This window comes from Aegilops tauschii, chromosome 1, assembly GCF_002575655.3.
Source record: "Aegilops tauschii subsp. strangulata cultivar AL8/78 chromosome 1, Aet v6.0, whole genome shotgun sequence".
Classification (NCBI taxonomy): Eukaryota; Viridiplantae; Streptophyta; class Magnoliopsida; order Poales; family Poaceae; genus Aegilops; species Aegilops tauschii.
Genome location: NC_053035.3, coordinates 245323004 through 245336726, shown reverse-complemented (window position 1 = coordinate 245336726; position 13723 = coordinate 245323004). Strand labels below are relative to the sequence as shown.

At 48.4% G+C, this 13723-nt stretch overlaps 1 protein-coding gene across 1 annotated transcript; it reads right to left on the bottom strand.

Moving 5' to 3' along the window:
* Positions 1 to 8512: 8512 nt before the first annotated feature.
* LOC109734614 (remorin) lies at positions 8513 to 10240 on the bottom strand. Its single transcript, XM_020293817.4, has 5 exons — positions 9624 to 10240; positions 9487 to 9531; positions 9294 to 9381; positions 9033 to 9114; positions 8513 to 8932 (listed from the first exon to the last, which is right to left on the bottom strand). Exons 1-5 carry the CDS (start codon positions 9742 to 9744, stop codon positions 8735 to 8737), a joined length of 534 nt encoding a protein of 177 aa, XP_020149406.1. The 5' UTR covers positions 9745 to 10240; the 3' UTR covers positions 8513 to 8734.
* Between the last annotated feature and the right edge of the window lie 3483 nt (positions 10241 to 13723).

Genomic DNA, 13723 nt, shown 5'->3' with positions numbered 1-13723 from the left:
ATATTTGTTCCAGTTGTTATTTATTCCATAAAAAATCCCCGTGAAGTTTCAGCTTGTTTGGAGTTGTGCAGAATAGGTAGCCTCACGTAGCTTTTTCAGGTCCAGATTTCCAGCTGCCAGAATTCTCCCTCTTGCTATATACCTTGCAAATTATGAGAGAAAAGGCATTAGAATTACTCCAAAAAGCATTATTATGGGTAAAAACATTATAAATAACAGTAAGAAAACATGATGCAAAATGGACGTATCAAGCCCCCGAGCTCCATGGATGATTATTTCCGTCATCTCAGTTGAGATTTGAGTTTGATGATGAAGGCACATGTACGATCTTCACGATCCAACATGGAGCATAGTCCTCGGTCCAGTCGAGGTGACTAGTCGACCCGGCGACGAAGATGCCGACGTCGACAATGAATTTCCATTCCGGCGCGTAGATCCCGCCGGAGCCGATCTAAAATCCCATGGAACCGCGGCGACAACCAATAAGGACCTGTATGGTCCACCAATGTCGGTGCTAAATCCGGCATATCTTGAGGTAGGGGTCCTAAGCTAGGCGTCTTGGAGCGATGGTAACATGGACACATGATTTTTCCCAGGTTCGGGCTCTCTCGAGGAGATAATCCCCAACGTCCTGCTTTTGATTGTATTGATATGGGGTATCGCATAGAGTACATGTATCTACAACGAGATTGTTGTAATGAATATGAGATGTCATCTATTGAATAGCATGACCTCAGTTTATGTAATGCACCAGAGACCTAGGGTTTAGAAGAGTGGATTCTTCCTAGTATACGTCATGGGCTACCCGGTGTCCCATTAGTGAACCGCCATGGGGGTCCTCGTCCCGACCCACCTAGTCGGGAGACGACATGGTGAGTACCCACTAGTCCAGGACTCCATCACTAGTGACAACAACAAAGTACATGTCCTTTCCACTTTTTGTTTGCGATAGCTTACTTGCAAGGTTGAACCCAACTATCGTACACACCCCCTCTTGGAGATCAATCTTCAAACTTGGCCTAAGAAAGAAGAATAGATCGGAGAGCATATATGAATAAGAATTGTGCAACAAAGACACCAAATAGATCTCGAAAGGATTCATGGATAGATCTGATTATAAAGTGGCAATTCATCATGTCTCAACAAACACGACAACAAATTATATTAGATGGATCACGATCATGTATGGCAGCTCATGGAGAGACAACCGCCTACCTACTTCTACAAACTCATAGGACAAAGAAAACTACTCACGAACAATCAAGATGGGCTTCAAGTTGATGGAGATGGCCACCATGAAGAATTCCCCCTCCGACAGAATACCGAAAAGGCCTCCAGATTGGATCTTTATGAAACAGAGATGTGCGATGGTGGAAACAATAGGATGATAAATCCCCAAAAGGCTTCAGAAGTGTATAAAGGCACAGAGACCAGGAGTCGGTTGATCGGAGGTCCAGGGGACCACATGGCCCCATCACACGCCTCCTTGGCGCATGGAGGGGGCGCATGGGGCATGTGGATGCCCCTGGCCTATGTTGGTGCTCCCTAGAAGCTTCTGGACTTAAAACTTGGATTTTTAGCCTGATAAATTTGATTTTGCTGAAAATAAAAAAAGTAGAAAACAACAACTCACAATAAGCACTGAATTAATAGGTTGGTCCTGAAAAATAGTATAAATTGATGCAAAATGATATAAACATGACATGAAACAATCAAAAAAGTATAAATACATCTAAGACGTATCAAACATACTTATAAGTGTCATCAAATTTGCATTGTTACCTTATCAGCTATTGATGAGTGTCTTTTTTTTCTGGACATGCAGAAGATATGCATGTCAATACATTAAGGTAGAAAGAGAGACTGCCACAACGGTCACATTTGGTCAATGTCATGTGATAAAGTTAACAATTTCTTAACTGAAATGATTTTTTTCCTGTGCATTAATGATCAATCTAACATTTGTATGTTTACATTTTTATTATTATCCCATGAATTTTTTTCGAACCATGCAGGAGAACTGCATGTGATCATTATAGAAGAAAAAGAAACAAGTACAAAGTCCTAAGCAACGTACAGAAAAAGCGACCAAAACAAGATGAAGACAAGGGGCAACCCACAGAGTTATACAAACAAGGATTCAAAGCACCTAGCCGTTGCCTTAAACCATTCAAAAGCATCACCCTTGATGAGGTTTACCAAGGTTTCCATCGGGACCGACTTGTCCTCAATCACTCTCTTATTACGCTCTTTCCAAACGGACCAAACGACCAACATGATAGCAGTATTGAGCCTCTTCTTGTGTTGCGCTGAGACACCCTCCCTTTCCAAGGTCCACCATTCAATGAAGGTCCTACCGATTGAAGGAGCCACCGCCAAAAGACCGAGCCAGTTTAAGACACTATTCCAAAGGATATTAATGACCGCACAACCAGTAAGAAGGTGATCAACGTCTTCAAAACGGCTGTGGCAGAAAACACATGAGTCATTATGTGGAAGACCATGTTTCGCACATCGATCTGCAGTCCAAATCCTCTTACAGTCACCCAACCAAATGAAAGGGCCCAAGATTTCCAAATAGCATTGGCCAAGGTGCAAACAGGAAGCCCCTCAAAGAAAGACAAGATGTCGACTTAGAGGAGAAACGACCAGTTCGCTCGAGGGACCATTTCCACATGTCAGCATGATCATGGTCAATCTAGACCTCCTGAATGGCCTCCCACAAATTTAGAAGTTGGAGGAATTTATCAATCGTGAGTGGAGCTTTAAAATCTGTTAGCCACCGACCTCCCATCATAGCATAAGCGACCGTTCTCTTTGATCTAATGTGTTCCGGGACAGATTCAATTATGTCAGGTGCAATAGAGGTAAGGGGAATGCCATCCAACCAAGCATCATACCAAAAGACTGTGTTTTCACCATTTCCGAGAGTCACCTTGGCTGCAACTTAAATTTCTCCAATACGATGCTAGGAAGTGGCACTCCCAGATAACTCCATGGCTTGTCAATTTCCACACGGGCGGTCCAAGCCTGCTTCATTTTCATGGCCAAGATCATGCCCATCAACCTAGTCACACCAAGACCACCATCTTCTCTGGGTCTGCAAACCATTTCCTACTTAACAGGACAATGACCTCCAATGACTTCTTCAGCACCCCTACGAAGAAAAGCAGGACATATCTTGTCAATTGCCTTCAGGACCCATGGAGGAGGATCAAGTGAGAGGAGATGAAAAATGACAATGGAGGTGAGTACTGACTGAATAAGCACCAAACGACCACTCTGAGTTAGCATAGCAGCCCTCCAAGATGTGAGCCTCTCCCTTAGAATGTCAAGAAGCCTCTGAAAATCCTCATTTCTCGCCTTCTTACAATTTAATGGCAGGCCAAGATAGGTTATTGGCATATGGGCGAGCTTGCAGCCAACAAGATTGCAGCAAATAGTTGCAAAGAAATCATCACAATTGATTGGAGATATGGAGCTCTTGATAAGATTGCAGCTCATCCCTGAGGCACCTCTAAACACCTCCAACAAAGTTACGACCACCTGAACATCGGCCGGTGAAGCACGAAGGAAAACAATAACATCATCGACGTAAATCGAAAGCCTTTGAGACACCGTGTCAGGAGGGAAAGCAGATAAGAGATTCATGCTGTCAGCTTTGGCCATCAATAATTGACAACATCCATAGCTAGAATGAAAATCATAGGAGAAAGAGCATCTCCCTGCCTAAGACCACGACCATGCCAAATCTGGGGACCCAGAGCTCCATTAAGAAGAATTCTTGAGGATGCCAAAGATAAAATAATGGCGATCCAGACCCTCCACCTCGGCCCAAATCCTTTTGCTCTCAAAATATCCATGAGGTAAGGCCAGGCCGCTGAGTCAAATGCTCTAGCCATGTCCAATTTTAGCATGAAGCTGCTGCACCCTTTTGACTTCAGTAATTTGGCAGTTCCATTTACAAGCTGAAAATTATCATGAATGGATCAGTTTTGAAGGAAAGCACCCTAGTAGTTGCTCACCAATTTGACAAGCTTAGGAGCGAGGCCCCTTGCAAGAACTTTTGAGAAGATCTTAGTGAAGCTGTGAACTAGACTTATGGGTCGATAATCCGTCGCCTCCGAGGCACCTTGCCGCTTGGGCAGTAAAACAAGAAAAGCGTTGTTTAACTCTGCAAAAGCTTGACCATCAAGTTGAAACAAATTATTGAAAGCATCTACCATATCTTGCTTAAGGAGCGACCAACACTTAACATAGAAACCCATTTGTGAAACCATCAGGTCTAGGAGCCTTTTCTTTCGGCATGTCCTTAATGGCCTCAAATATTTCTTCTTCCGTGAAGGCCTCCTCAAGATGATTTAGATCAAAACTTTTCATCCTAAGGTAATCCCAATTGAGATCATGAGCTCTCTCAGCAGGACAACCTATTCTTTCTTTAAAATTTTCAAAGAGAATTGCTTCTATATCCTCATGTTTGGTGTATATATTCTGGCCTTCCTTTATATTTGCAATAATTTTTTTCTTCTTCTATGGCTGGCATGCAAGTGAAAAAAGGATGTGTTTGCATCACGGCTTCGAGATAATTAATCCTAGACTGTTGTCGAGCCATGGTCCTCTCCACCGAACATAGCCCAAGAATCTTTTTCTTCGGCTCTCTATGAAGCCATCTCTCCCCCAAATTAAGACAACGAGAATCCTCAGCTTGGTCCAGGAATCCAATTATTGTTTTGGCCCAAACAATCTGCTCCTTAATGTTTCCATAAGATTTGGCGCTCCAACTTTGAAGGGCTTTTGTTGTATTTTTGAGCTTCTGGCTACCTCATCAGAGGGTTAACAATATTGCGCAAGGCAGGATCCGACCAAGCAGAAGCAACCACCTGCAAAAAACCATCCTGGGAGAGCCAACAAGATTCAAAACGGAACCTATGGTGTCTCACAACATTGTGGACAGTGGCCAGAGGAAGCGGACAATGGTCTGAAACACTTGAAGAAATGCCTTGCAAAAAGCAATCCGAAAATAGATCATGCCATTCAACGGAGCTTAACATACGGTCAATCTTGCTTAGCACCGTGTTCTCCTGATCATTTGTCCATGTGTAAGCACGACCATTTAGCACAATGTCATGTAGCATGAGGTCATTAACGACTTTCCTGAATTTACCAATCATTCGGCGATTCAGATTGTGATTGTTTTTGTCCTCCACGCTCAAAATTAAATTAAAGTCATGTGACAAAAGCTAGGGACCTTGAGCACTCATGCGAATGGTTCGCAATTTTATCTGGTTCATCTTGGGGGCCACAGACGGAGCTCATCCAAAAAGGAGGCGAGGAAGCGCGTGTGAATTGAACTGGTACAGAGAATTCCCGAATAGCAATTGCTCTCCCATGAAGAGAAGAAGAATCTCATGCTATAAGAATTCCTCCACGAGTTCCATTAGCCGGCGGAAAAGCAAACCCATCCAGCCTCGGACCCATGCATTGAGCAACTAGAAAGGCATCAAAATCTGAGATTTTTGTTTCTTGAAGACACACAATAGAAGCACGAGAAGCAATGACCATCTCGCATACTGCAACACGCCAGACCTTATCATTGAGACCCCTAACGTTCCAGCATAGAATATTTTGATTTGAACAATCCATAGAAATTCTACTTTAAAACAACCAGGAGCGACTGAGAAACAAAAGAGGTTACACTGCTACATCCCATGAAATGCACAGGCATTAAGCTAGTTAAGACAGAAAAAGAGTTGTGATTTACAAGAGGGCTGCCACAAGGCCACAAACGGCCGCATTTGGTCAACTAGGTGATTTCCCCTGCTGAAATTTAAAAATCAATTTTGGATGATTTATGTATGAAAGAAATGACCTAAGTCAAAACTTATTATTTTCCCAAGCAAGTGTGTGTGTACGCTAGACCATTGCAGTTGCAATAATTAAATTGGGGTATGCATGTGGTACAAAATAGTGTTAGTGGATGATGATCAAAATAGTATTAGTGGATGATGACGTGGCACATTTGGTGATGCGGAGAGCTTCATGTTGAGAGAATTAGAGTTAGTGAATATCAACTATATAGGATGTCATGTGATCAAGTTAGCAATTTGTTAACACAATTATTATTATTTTCTCCGTTCTTGCTGGGACATCATTAAGCAAGACCTCTGCGACGTCTTCGACAAGCTATATTCTCTCAATGGCCAGGCTTTCCAGCGGCTCAACGAGGCACTAATCACTCTGCTGCCAAAAAAGCCCAACGCGGCTACGCTCTTCGACTATCACCCTATAAGCCTCATCCACCTTGTGGCAAAGCTCTTCGCCAAGGTCCTATCACTTCGCCTTGCTCCACGGCTTGGGGAGCTCGTTTCCGCCAACCAAAGCGCCTTCATCGCCGGGGGAAGCGTCCATGACAACTTCCTTCTCGTCCAGCAGACGGCACGACGTCTACACCAACTCAAATAGCCTCGCGTCCTCCTCAAGCTTGATATCGCTCGAGCGTTCGACTCGGTCTCCTGGCCCTTCCTTCTCTAGGTCCTCCAACATTTAGGCTTCGGCCCACGGTGGCGCGAGTGGGTATCCATCCTCATATCCACAGCTTCTATGCGAGTCTTGATCAACGGCACCCCAGGCCTGCCTATTGCCCATTGCAAAGGCGTTCGGCAAGGAGATCCTATTTCCCCGATACTTTTCGTCTTGGTGATTGATGCCCTGAACACCCTCCTTCAGCACGCCGTGGCATCCGGCGTACTCAAACGGCTCACTCACCGCCACACGGCTTTCATCTCCCTCTTCGCGAATGATGTGGTTATCCGCCACCCTGATACCTCTGAGCTAACCACAGCCAGCAAGCTCCTGGACCTCTTTGGGGACGTCTCTGGTCTTCGCACAAACTTTGGCAAGTGCTTGGCTGTCCCTATTCAGTGCACTACCCCCGTTGTGGATACCATTGGCACGGCCCTGGCGTGCCCGACTGCCTCCTTCCCGTCCAACTACTTAGGCCTCCCCCTCTCCCTTCGGAAGGTCCCCCCTTCCACCTGATGCCCCTCATTGAGAAGCTCCTCCGCAAGCTCGCCACTTGGAAGGCAACGCTTCTTTCACACGGCGAGCGCCTGGCCCTGGTCCGACAGGTGCTATCTGCTATGCCTGTGCATATCCTCCTCGCCATGGCGCTTTCTCCCCTGATCCTCAAGAAGGCCAATACAATCATCAGAGATTTTCTTTGGCATGGCCGGAAGGATGCCCGCGCCGGCTCCTGCCTCGTTAGTTGGGCGCATGTTTGCCGCCCGCTGGAGCTCAGTGGCCTTGGCATCCGGGACCTGCACTGCGTTGGGATGTCCCTCCGAGTTCGCTGGCTGTGGCTGCAGGCCACTGATCGTACGCGCCCTTGGTCGCATCTTCCGCTACCTCCCGATCCTCAAGTGCTTCAGTTTTTTCAGGCATCGACGTCGTGGACTGTGCGCGACAGCACCTCCTGCAGATTTTAGGTCGACCCGTGGCTGGAGGGCAGCTCCATCTCGTCCCTTGCCCCGGCGCTGACAGCCCTTGTCCCGGCCAGGAGGCGGCGCACACGTACGGTGGCCACGACTCTCCTGAACCACACTTGGATTGCGGACATCCAAGGATCGCTTGGGCCGACCGCCGTCCTTGAGTATGTGGACATCTGACGGTGACTGCAGCACGTCGCGCTCTCCTCGCAGCCAGACGCTATTCATTGGCGCTGGACTGCGAATGGCATCTATTCGGCTTCATCCTGCTATTCGGCCTTGTTTGAGGGATCCATGGCCTCCGAGCATTGGCGTCTCGCGTGGAAGTTTGGTGCTACTCTGTCGGTGAAATTCTTCCTGTACCTGGCCTCTTTAAACCTGCTGGTCTGCCGACAGGCTCGCCCGTCGGGGCCCACCACACGTGCCGACCTGCGTCTTCTGCATGCAGGAGCCCGAGACCCTTCATCACATCCTCGTGGGCTGCGTCTTCGCGAGAGTCACCTGGCACGAGGTGCTCTTCTGGTGTCGAACGACGGCACAACCACTAGATGGCTCTTCGACCTTCTTCTTCTGGCTGTCCACCGCCCTCTGTACCATACCGGCCGGCGCTCGCCGTGGCCTCACTACCATGGCCGGCCTCACGGCCTGGACAATTTGGCGTTATCGCAACTCAGTCATCTTCGACAAGATCACTCCCGCCACATCAACTGTCGTTGATGCTATCAAGGAAGAGGCTCGCTCCTGGGCAAATGCCGGAGCCAAAGGACTGAAAGATTTTATCCCTGTAACCTGACATTGTAAGCGAGGTTGAGCATCGTCTTCTCTGTCTGCTCACTTGATCGCCACGGACACGCCTTCCGGTGTACGTGAACGTGGCATGACTCTGTATGTTATTTCCCTTTATCAATGCAAAGATACGCTCTTAAGCGTATTCCCGAAAAAAAATTATTTTCGAATCCCTTAACACACGAGAATGATTCTGAATGCGGGTTAATTGCTTTCAACCAGTATCAGATACTGTTATAGTGTTGTGTGCACGAAAAGACTACTCCATCTTTATACAGTATACACCCAAGTATCCCACAAAATAATCACAAATTACATCACGACGCAATTGATGATACCATACAAACTAAGATCACTCCCAGAGATAAATACACAAGTGATGCAATGGGCAGCACACATTGCAACGGTCAAACAGAGAGAAGCTGAAGATGAAGCGAAGAGGACTGTCTCCAAGCCGCGGCTATCTATCCCCTGCCGAAGAGCAGCTTCTTCGGCGCCTCACCCTTGGCGCGGTACTTGGCGGCGGTCTCCTCCGCCGCGACGATCTCCTCGCCGCGCCGCGCTTCCGCCGCGGCACGCTTCTCCTCCGCCTCTTTGTGCACCGTCGCGGCGCTGTTCTTGAGCTTCTCCACGCAGCGCGCCTTCTTCTTCTCCAGCTGCTCCTGCATGTACGTAGGTGCCCCCACAACGTTTCGTGCCAATCAGTAATAGCTTGTGTCCTACTAATGGCGTCGCCTATGGTAAGTGGGAGCTCAAACTTACTTGCATCTTCTTGAGCTCGGCTTCCAGTTCCGCGGCCTTGGAGTTCTCCCACGAGGTGATGTCCGCCAGCAACTTCACGGCCCTGCGTGACACGAGAAAGTAAAAAAAAAAAGAGGGCTTAAATGAGAGACACGAGGTGATGAAGCACTGAATTCTGAGTGCAACGGAAGTTAAAATCTGAATGCGGATAAAAATGGAGCCATCTCGGTGAATATCATTGGTGGTGGTTACTCGTGAAAATTTAGAGAACGGGAGACTCACTTGTTCTCGGCTTTGGCCTTCTCGTTCTCCTCCCATGCCTTGATCAGCGAAATCCTCTTCTCGGTCGCGACCCTCGTGAGCAGAGCATCTGAAGAAGTGGCAGAGTTGCACATCAGTTTTTTTTTAATTAACCAACTGCTCAGAGCCTCAGATGTATGGTTGATTTCCGACTTGGACGAGGAAGACCCAGTACCTCGTTCGTGTGAGCCCCCTGTAGCTGCAGGCTTCTCGGCGTCATCTGAAGGAAAGAAACATGAAAAGGGTTAGCACCACTGACCTGACCATGTAGTTGCCCGCCGCTAACCATGCAACATGCATCAATCAACGTACTCTCGGCGACAACCAGGGCCTTAGACTCCTCCGGCGACGGAACCGCCGCCTTCTCGTCCGCGACGTCCTCGGTCGGCTCCGGCGCGGGTGGCGCCACATCCTGCTTCGCTTCCTCCGCCATCTGATCAACCTCGCAACGAGTCGATCAAGATATTTTAGCAAGACACGGAGTCAGAGGAGCCCAGAGTACAGTCTTGTTTGTGCTGGTCGGACGTGGTGGCTGGCAAACTAAAGCCAACGCAAGAGTACTATATGCAGCGGCCGCAGGAAGAGAGAGGGGAGACCCTAAAAAAAGAGAGAGGGGAGAGCACAGCACATCGATCAACCACTTTAACGGGCGAGGTTGGCTGGATGTAGTGTACAGATTGATTGGTCCAGATTAGGTGGCGCGCCTTCTCTCGCTCTTTTACGTCCCGGCTGCTGTGTTTTTCACAACAGACGTCACTTGCCCGCGTGCACGATTGATCTTTCACAGGTCGGCCACCACGGGTCACAAAACGGCCGGATATCGTACGCTTGCCAGGGAGGCGGCCCAAGCCGTTCGTGGTGGCTGGCAGGCACTTTGGAGACCCATTCAGACATACAAACACAAGTGCAGATGGACACGCGACAGGCGCGGTGGTTTGCAGTCGACGGCCGATAGATGACACCTGCCGGCGCGTCGTGTTCGTGCGTGGATGGGCAGCGAAATGGACGAGGCGTGTCGCGGAGTTTAACTTCGAGATCACGAAATGGTTTCTTTCTGGCCGGCGACGGCGATGTCGCGGGCACGACGACGGGGACGGACAGCGACTTGGAGGGGAGCTAGCTGCCCGGACGGGAGATATGTTTATCCGGCAAGAGACGTGCCCACGTTCGCACCGCTGGCGCTGGGGATCAGGGTGGATTCCTTCGTGCGTCGGCCTAATCTGTCGCCGTCTTATTTATGGACGATGAATCTATATATATCTCTATCGCCATTAAACTACTGGCGATTAGTTTAAAGATGGTCCGGATGTGTTCCGTGGACGCTGTGCAAAGGGCTCCACGTACATCTCTGGCAGAACGGAGCTGCAATGATTTGGCAGAAAGATGAGATGTGTAGTCTTCTCGCTGCCTAGCTCATCATCCATCAACAAAGATAATCATGCCTTCATCATCGTCATTACTCATTAAGTGGACTAATCTTAACGAAATGTCATGTGTCGAAGCTAGCTGGATTTTTCCACTTCTGTAAAGATCTCGTGCAGTTCAGTTTGCCCCGGCGGTATTTGATTGTCTCAGCAGTTATAGGCGAGCTGCTGCGATGCTAACGTATGCACGGCTGGACATATGGTCCGCTGACCCAACTTCGTTTCCGAAATTGAGTTTTTTTTTAAAGAAGAAGAAGAGAATTGCCCAGTTAATTTAAAAAAAAATCTACAAAAACGAAGTACGGATTAACCACTCACATGACAAAAAACCCGACAACCGCACAGTCGGCCCCTGCCAAACTCTCTGAATGCACAACATCCACAAACGCCAACATTGCTACTACGCAAAGTGAATCCTCACAAGAACACCTTGACACAAGACATCGTGCATCTCCCAATCCAAGAGGACAGGTCGAGAGACCGAAGATCATCCATCAAGCAACCAGAAACGCCTTACGTATGACGCCACTCTTGCCTTTGCCTACCTTCTATTTGCCCCTTATTGGTGTCCCCGTCAGGAGGCAAGCAATCGCCTGCCCAAACCAGGTCAAGCAACCTCCACACTAGCGAACAAGTCACAAAGTTTCTTCGCGAAGAGAGTATCTGGATTTGGAGTAGGTGCCAACACAATTGGCTCAATGGCGATGCCACTCGATGGTCGCAGATGAGGGAAGGGCAGCAACACCTAAAACTCGCGTGCTCCATGACTAACGCCTGATGCCCAATGGACTTAGGCGAGCGAGAGATCGCGCCGTCCAAATCACTACTCTCCTTGGCATCAGGTATCTGGCTCGAGTTCAGAGGTGATGTTGGCGGCAAAGCCACATTCGAGATCTCGGGAGGGTCTACCTGCAGTTGCTTGACGAACAAAGGCAGAACCAGGCCCCCAGACAACTCCCGAAACTCAGGCGCATGATCTGTAGCACCAGAGTCACAACCACATCATTGTCAAGTCCCTCAGAGGCTAACGACGATGAGTTGGCCCTGGCACTAGGGGAGAAACGACCAGGAAGCTCATCTCCCCTCTCAACCTCAAAGCTGCCATCGGCCACAACCAAAGGGCGCAACACATGAGTAGTCGGCAACACAGGCGCCACCAGGGAGAGCCCGCCCAGTGCAACCTCATCTCGCTCCATGAAGTTCTCCATTCGCAACATCCATCATTTCATGGAGTCAACGACACCACGCAGAGGACGTGCCGTTTTCTCAAGCTGAAAGGAAGCCATACCTACGAGCTCAGAACATAGCTGCTCGGCCTGCCTCTCCGAAGTAGGATGCATCGAGATATCCGTGGAGGCCATAGAGCCAGCAGGAGCAGAAATGATCGATGCCCAAGAATCATGACCAAATGTCTTCGAGAGGAGCAGGGCTTCTTTCTGGACCTTTTAAGGAGATGGAGCTTGTTGGTGCCCAACGTCGACACAGTAGGACTTCCCAAGAAGCTGAGAGGACGCCAGGCATTGCGGCACTCATGCGCTCGATGACCGTTCTCAAGGCACCGATAACACCTAAAAGGATCTCGACAATCTGCTGCATGGTGTCCAGGAAAGACACATCTGCAACATCTACCATGAAGCCAAGTGGGGATGGGACAGTGAGCCAAAGTAGGGGCTAGTGATGCCTGGAGTTGCACGTTGCGCTGCGGCAGCACCTTCTACCAACCTCCGTGCGAATCCGCATCACACGCCATGCCCTGTTGAGCAGCTGAAACTGAGGATTTGGCAGCCCGTGGCGGCGGCCATGGGGCCAGCTCATCATCATCATCCTCGTCTTCTTCGTTGTCGGTAAGAGCGTGATACGTCCATTTTGCACCATGCTTTTATATTGATATTTATTGCATTGTGGCCTATTATTACACATTATGGTACAATAATTATGCATTTCTCTCTTATTTTACAAGGTTTACATGAAGAGGGAGAATGCCAGCAGCTGGAATTCTGGACCGGAAAGAGTGCAAATCTGAGAGACCTATTCTGCACAACTCCAAAAGTCCTGAAAATTTATGGAGAATTATTTTGGAATATATAAAAAATATTGGGTGAAGAAAATACCAGAGGGGACCCACCAGGAGGCCACAAGCCTGGGGGGCGCGCCCCTAGGGCTTGTGGGCCCCTGGCAGGCCTCCGGTGCCCATCTTCTGCTATAGGATGTCTTTTGACCTGGAAAAAACCAGAAGGAAGCTTTCGGGACGAAGCGCCGCCATCTCGAGGCGGGACCTGGGCAGAAACAATCTAGGGCTCCGGCGGAGCTATTCTGCCGGGGAAACTTCTCTCCCGGAGGGGAAAATCTTCGTCATCGTAATCACCAAAGATCCTCTCATTAAGACGGGGTCAATCTCCATCAACATCTTCACCAGCACCATCTCCTCTCAAACCCTAGTTCATCTCTTGTATCCGATCTTTGTCTCAAAACCTCAGATTGGTACCTGTGGGTTGCTGGTGTTGATTACTCCTTGGAGTTGATGGTGGTTAGTTTATTCGGTGGAAGATCATATGTTCAGATCCTTAATGAGTTGCAAACCCCTCTGATTATGAACATGAATATGCTTTGTGAGTAGTTACGTTTGTTCCTGAGGACATCGGAGAAGTCTTGTTATAAGTAATCATGTGAGTTTGGTATTCTTTCGATATTTTGAGTAGATGTATGTTGTCTTTCCTCTAGTGGTGTTATGTGAACGTCGACTACATGACACTTCACCATGATTTGGGCCTAGGGGAAGGCATTGGGAAGTAATAAGTAGATGATGTGTTGCTAGAGTGACAGAAGCTTAAACCCTAGTTTATGCGTTGCTTCGTAAGGGGCTGATTTGGATCCACACGTTTCATGCTATGGTTAGATCTATCTTAATTCTTCTTTCGTAGTTGCGGATGCTTGCGAGAGGGATTAATCATAAGTGGGAGGCTTGTCCAATTAAGGGAAGCACCCAAG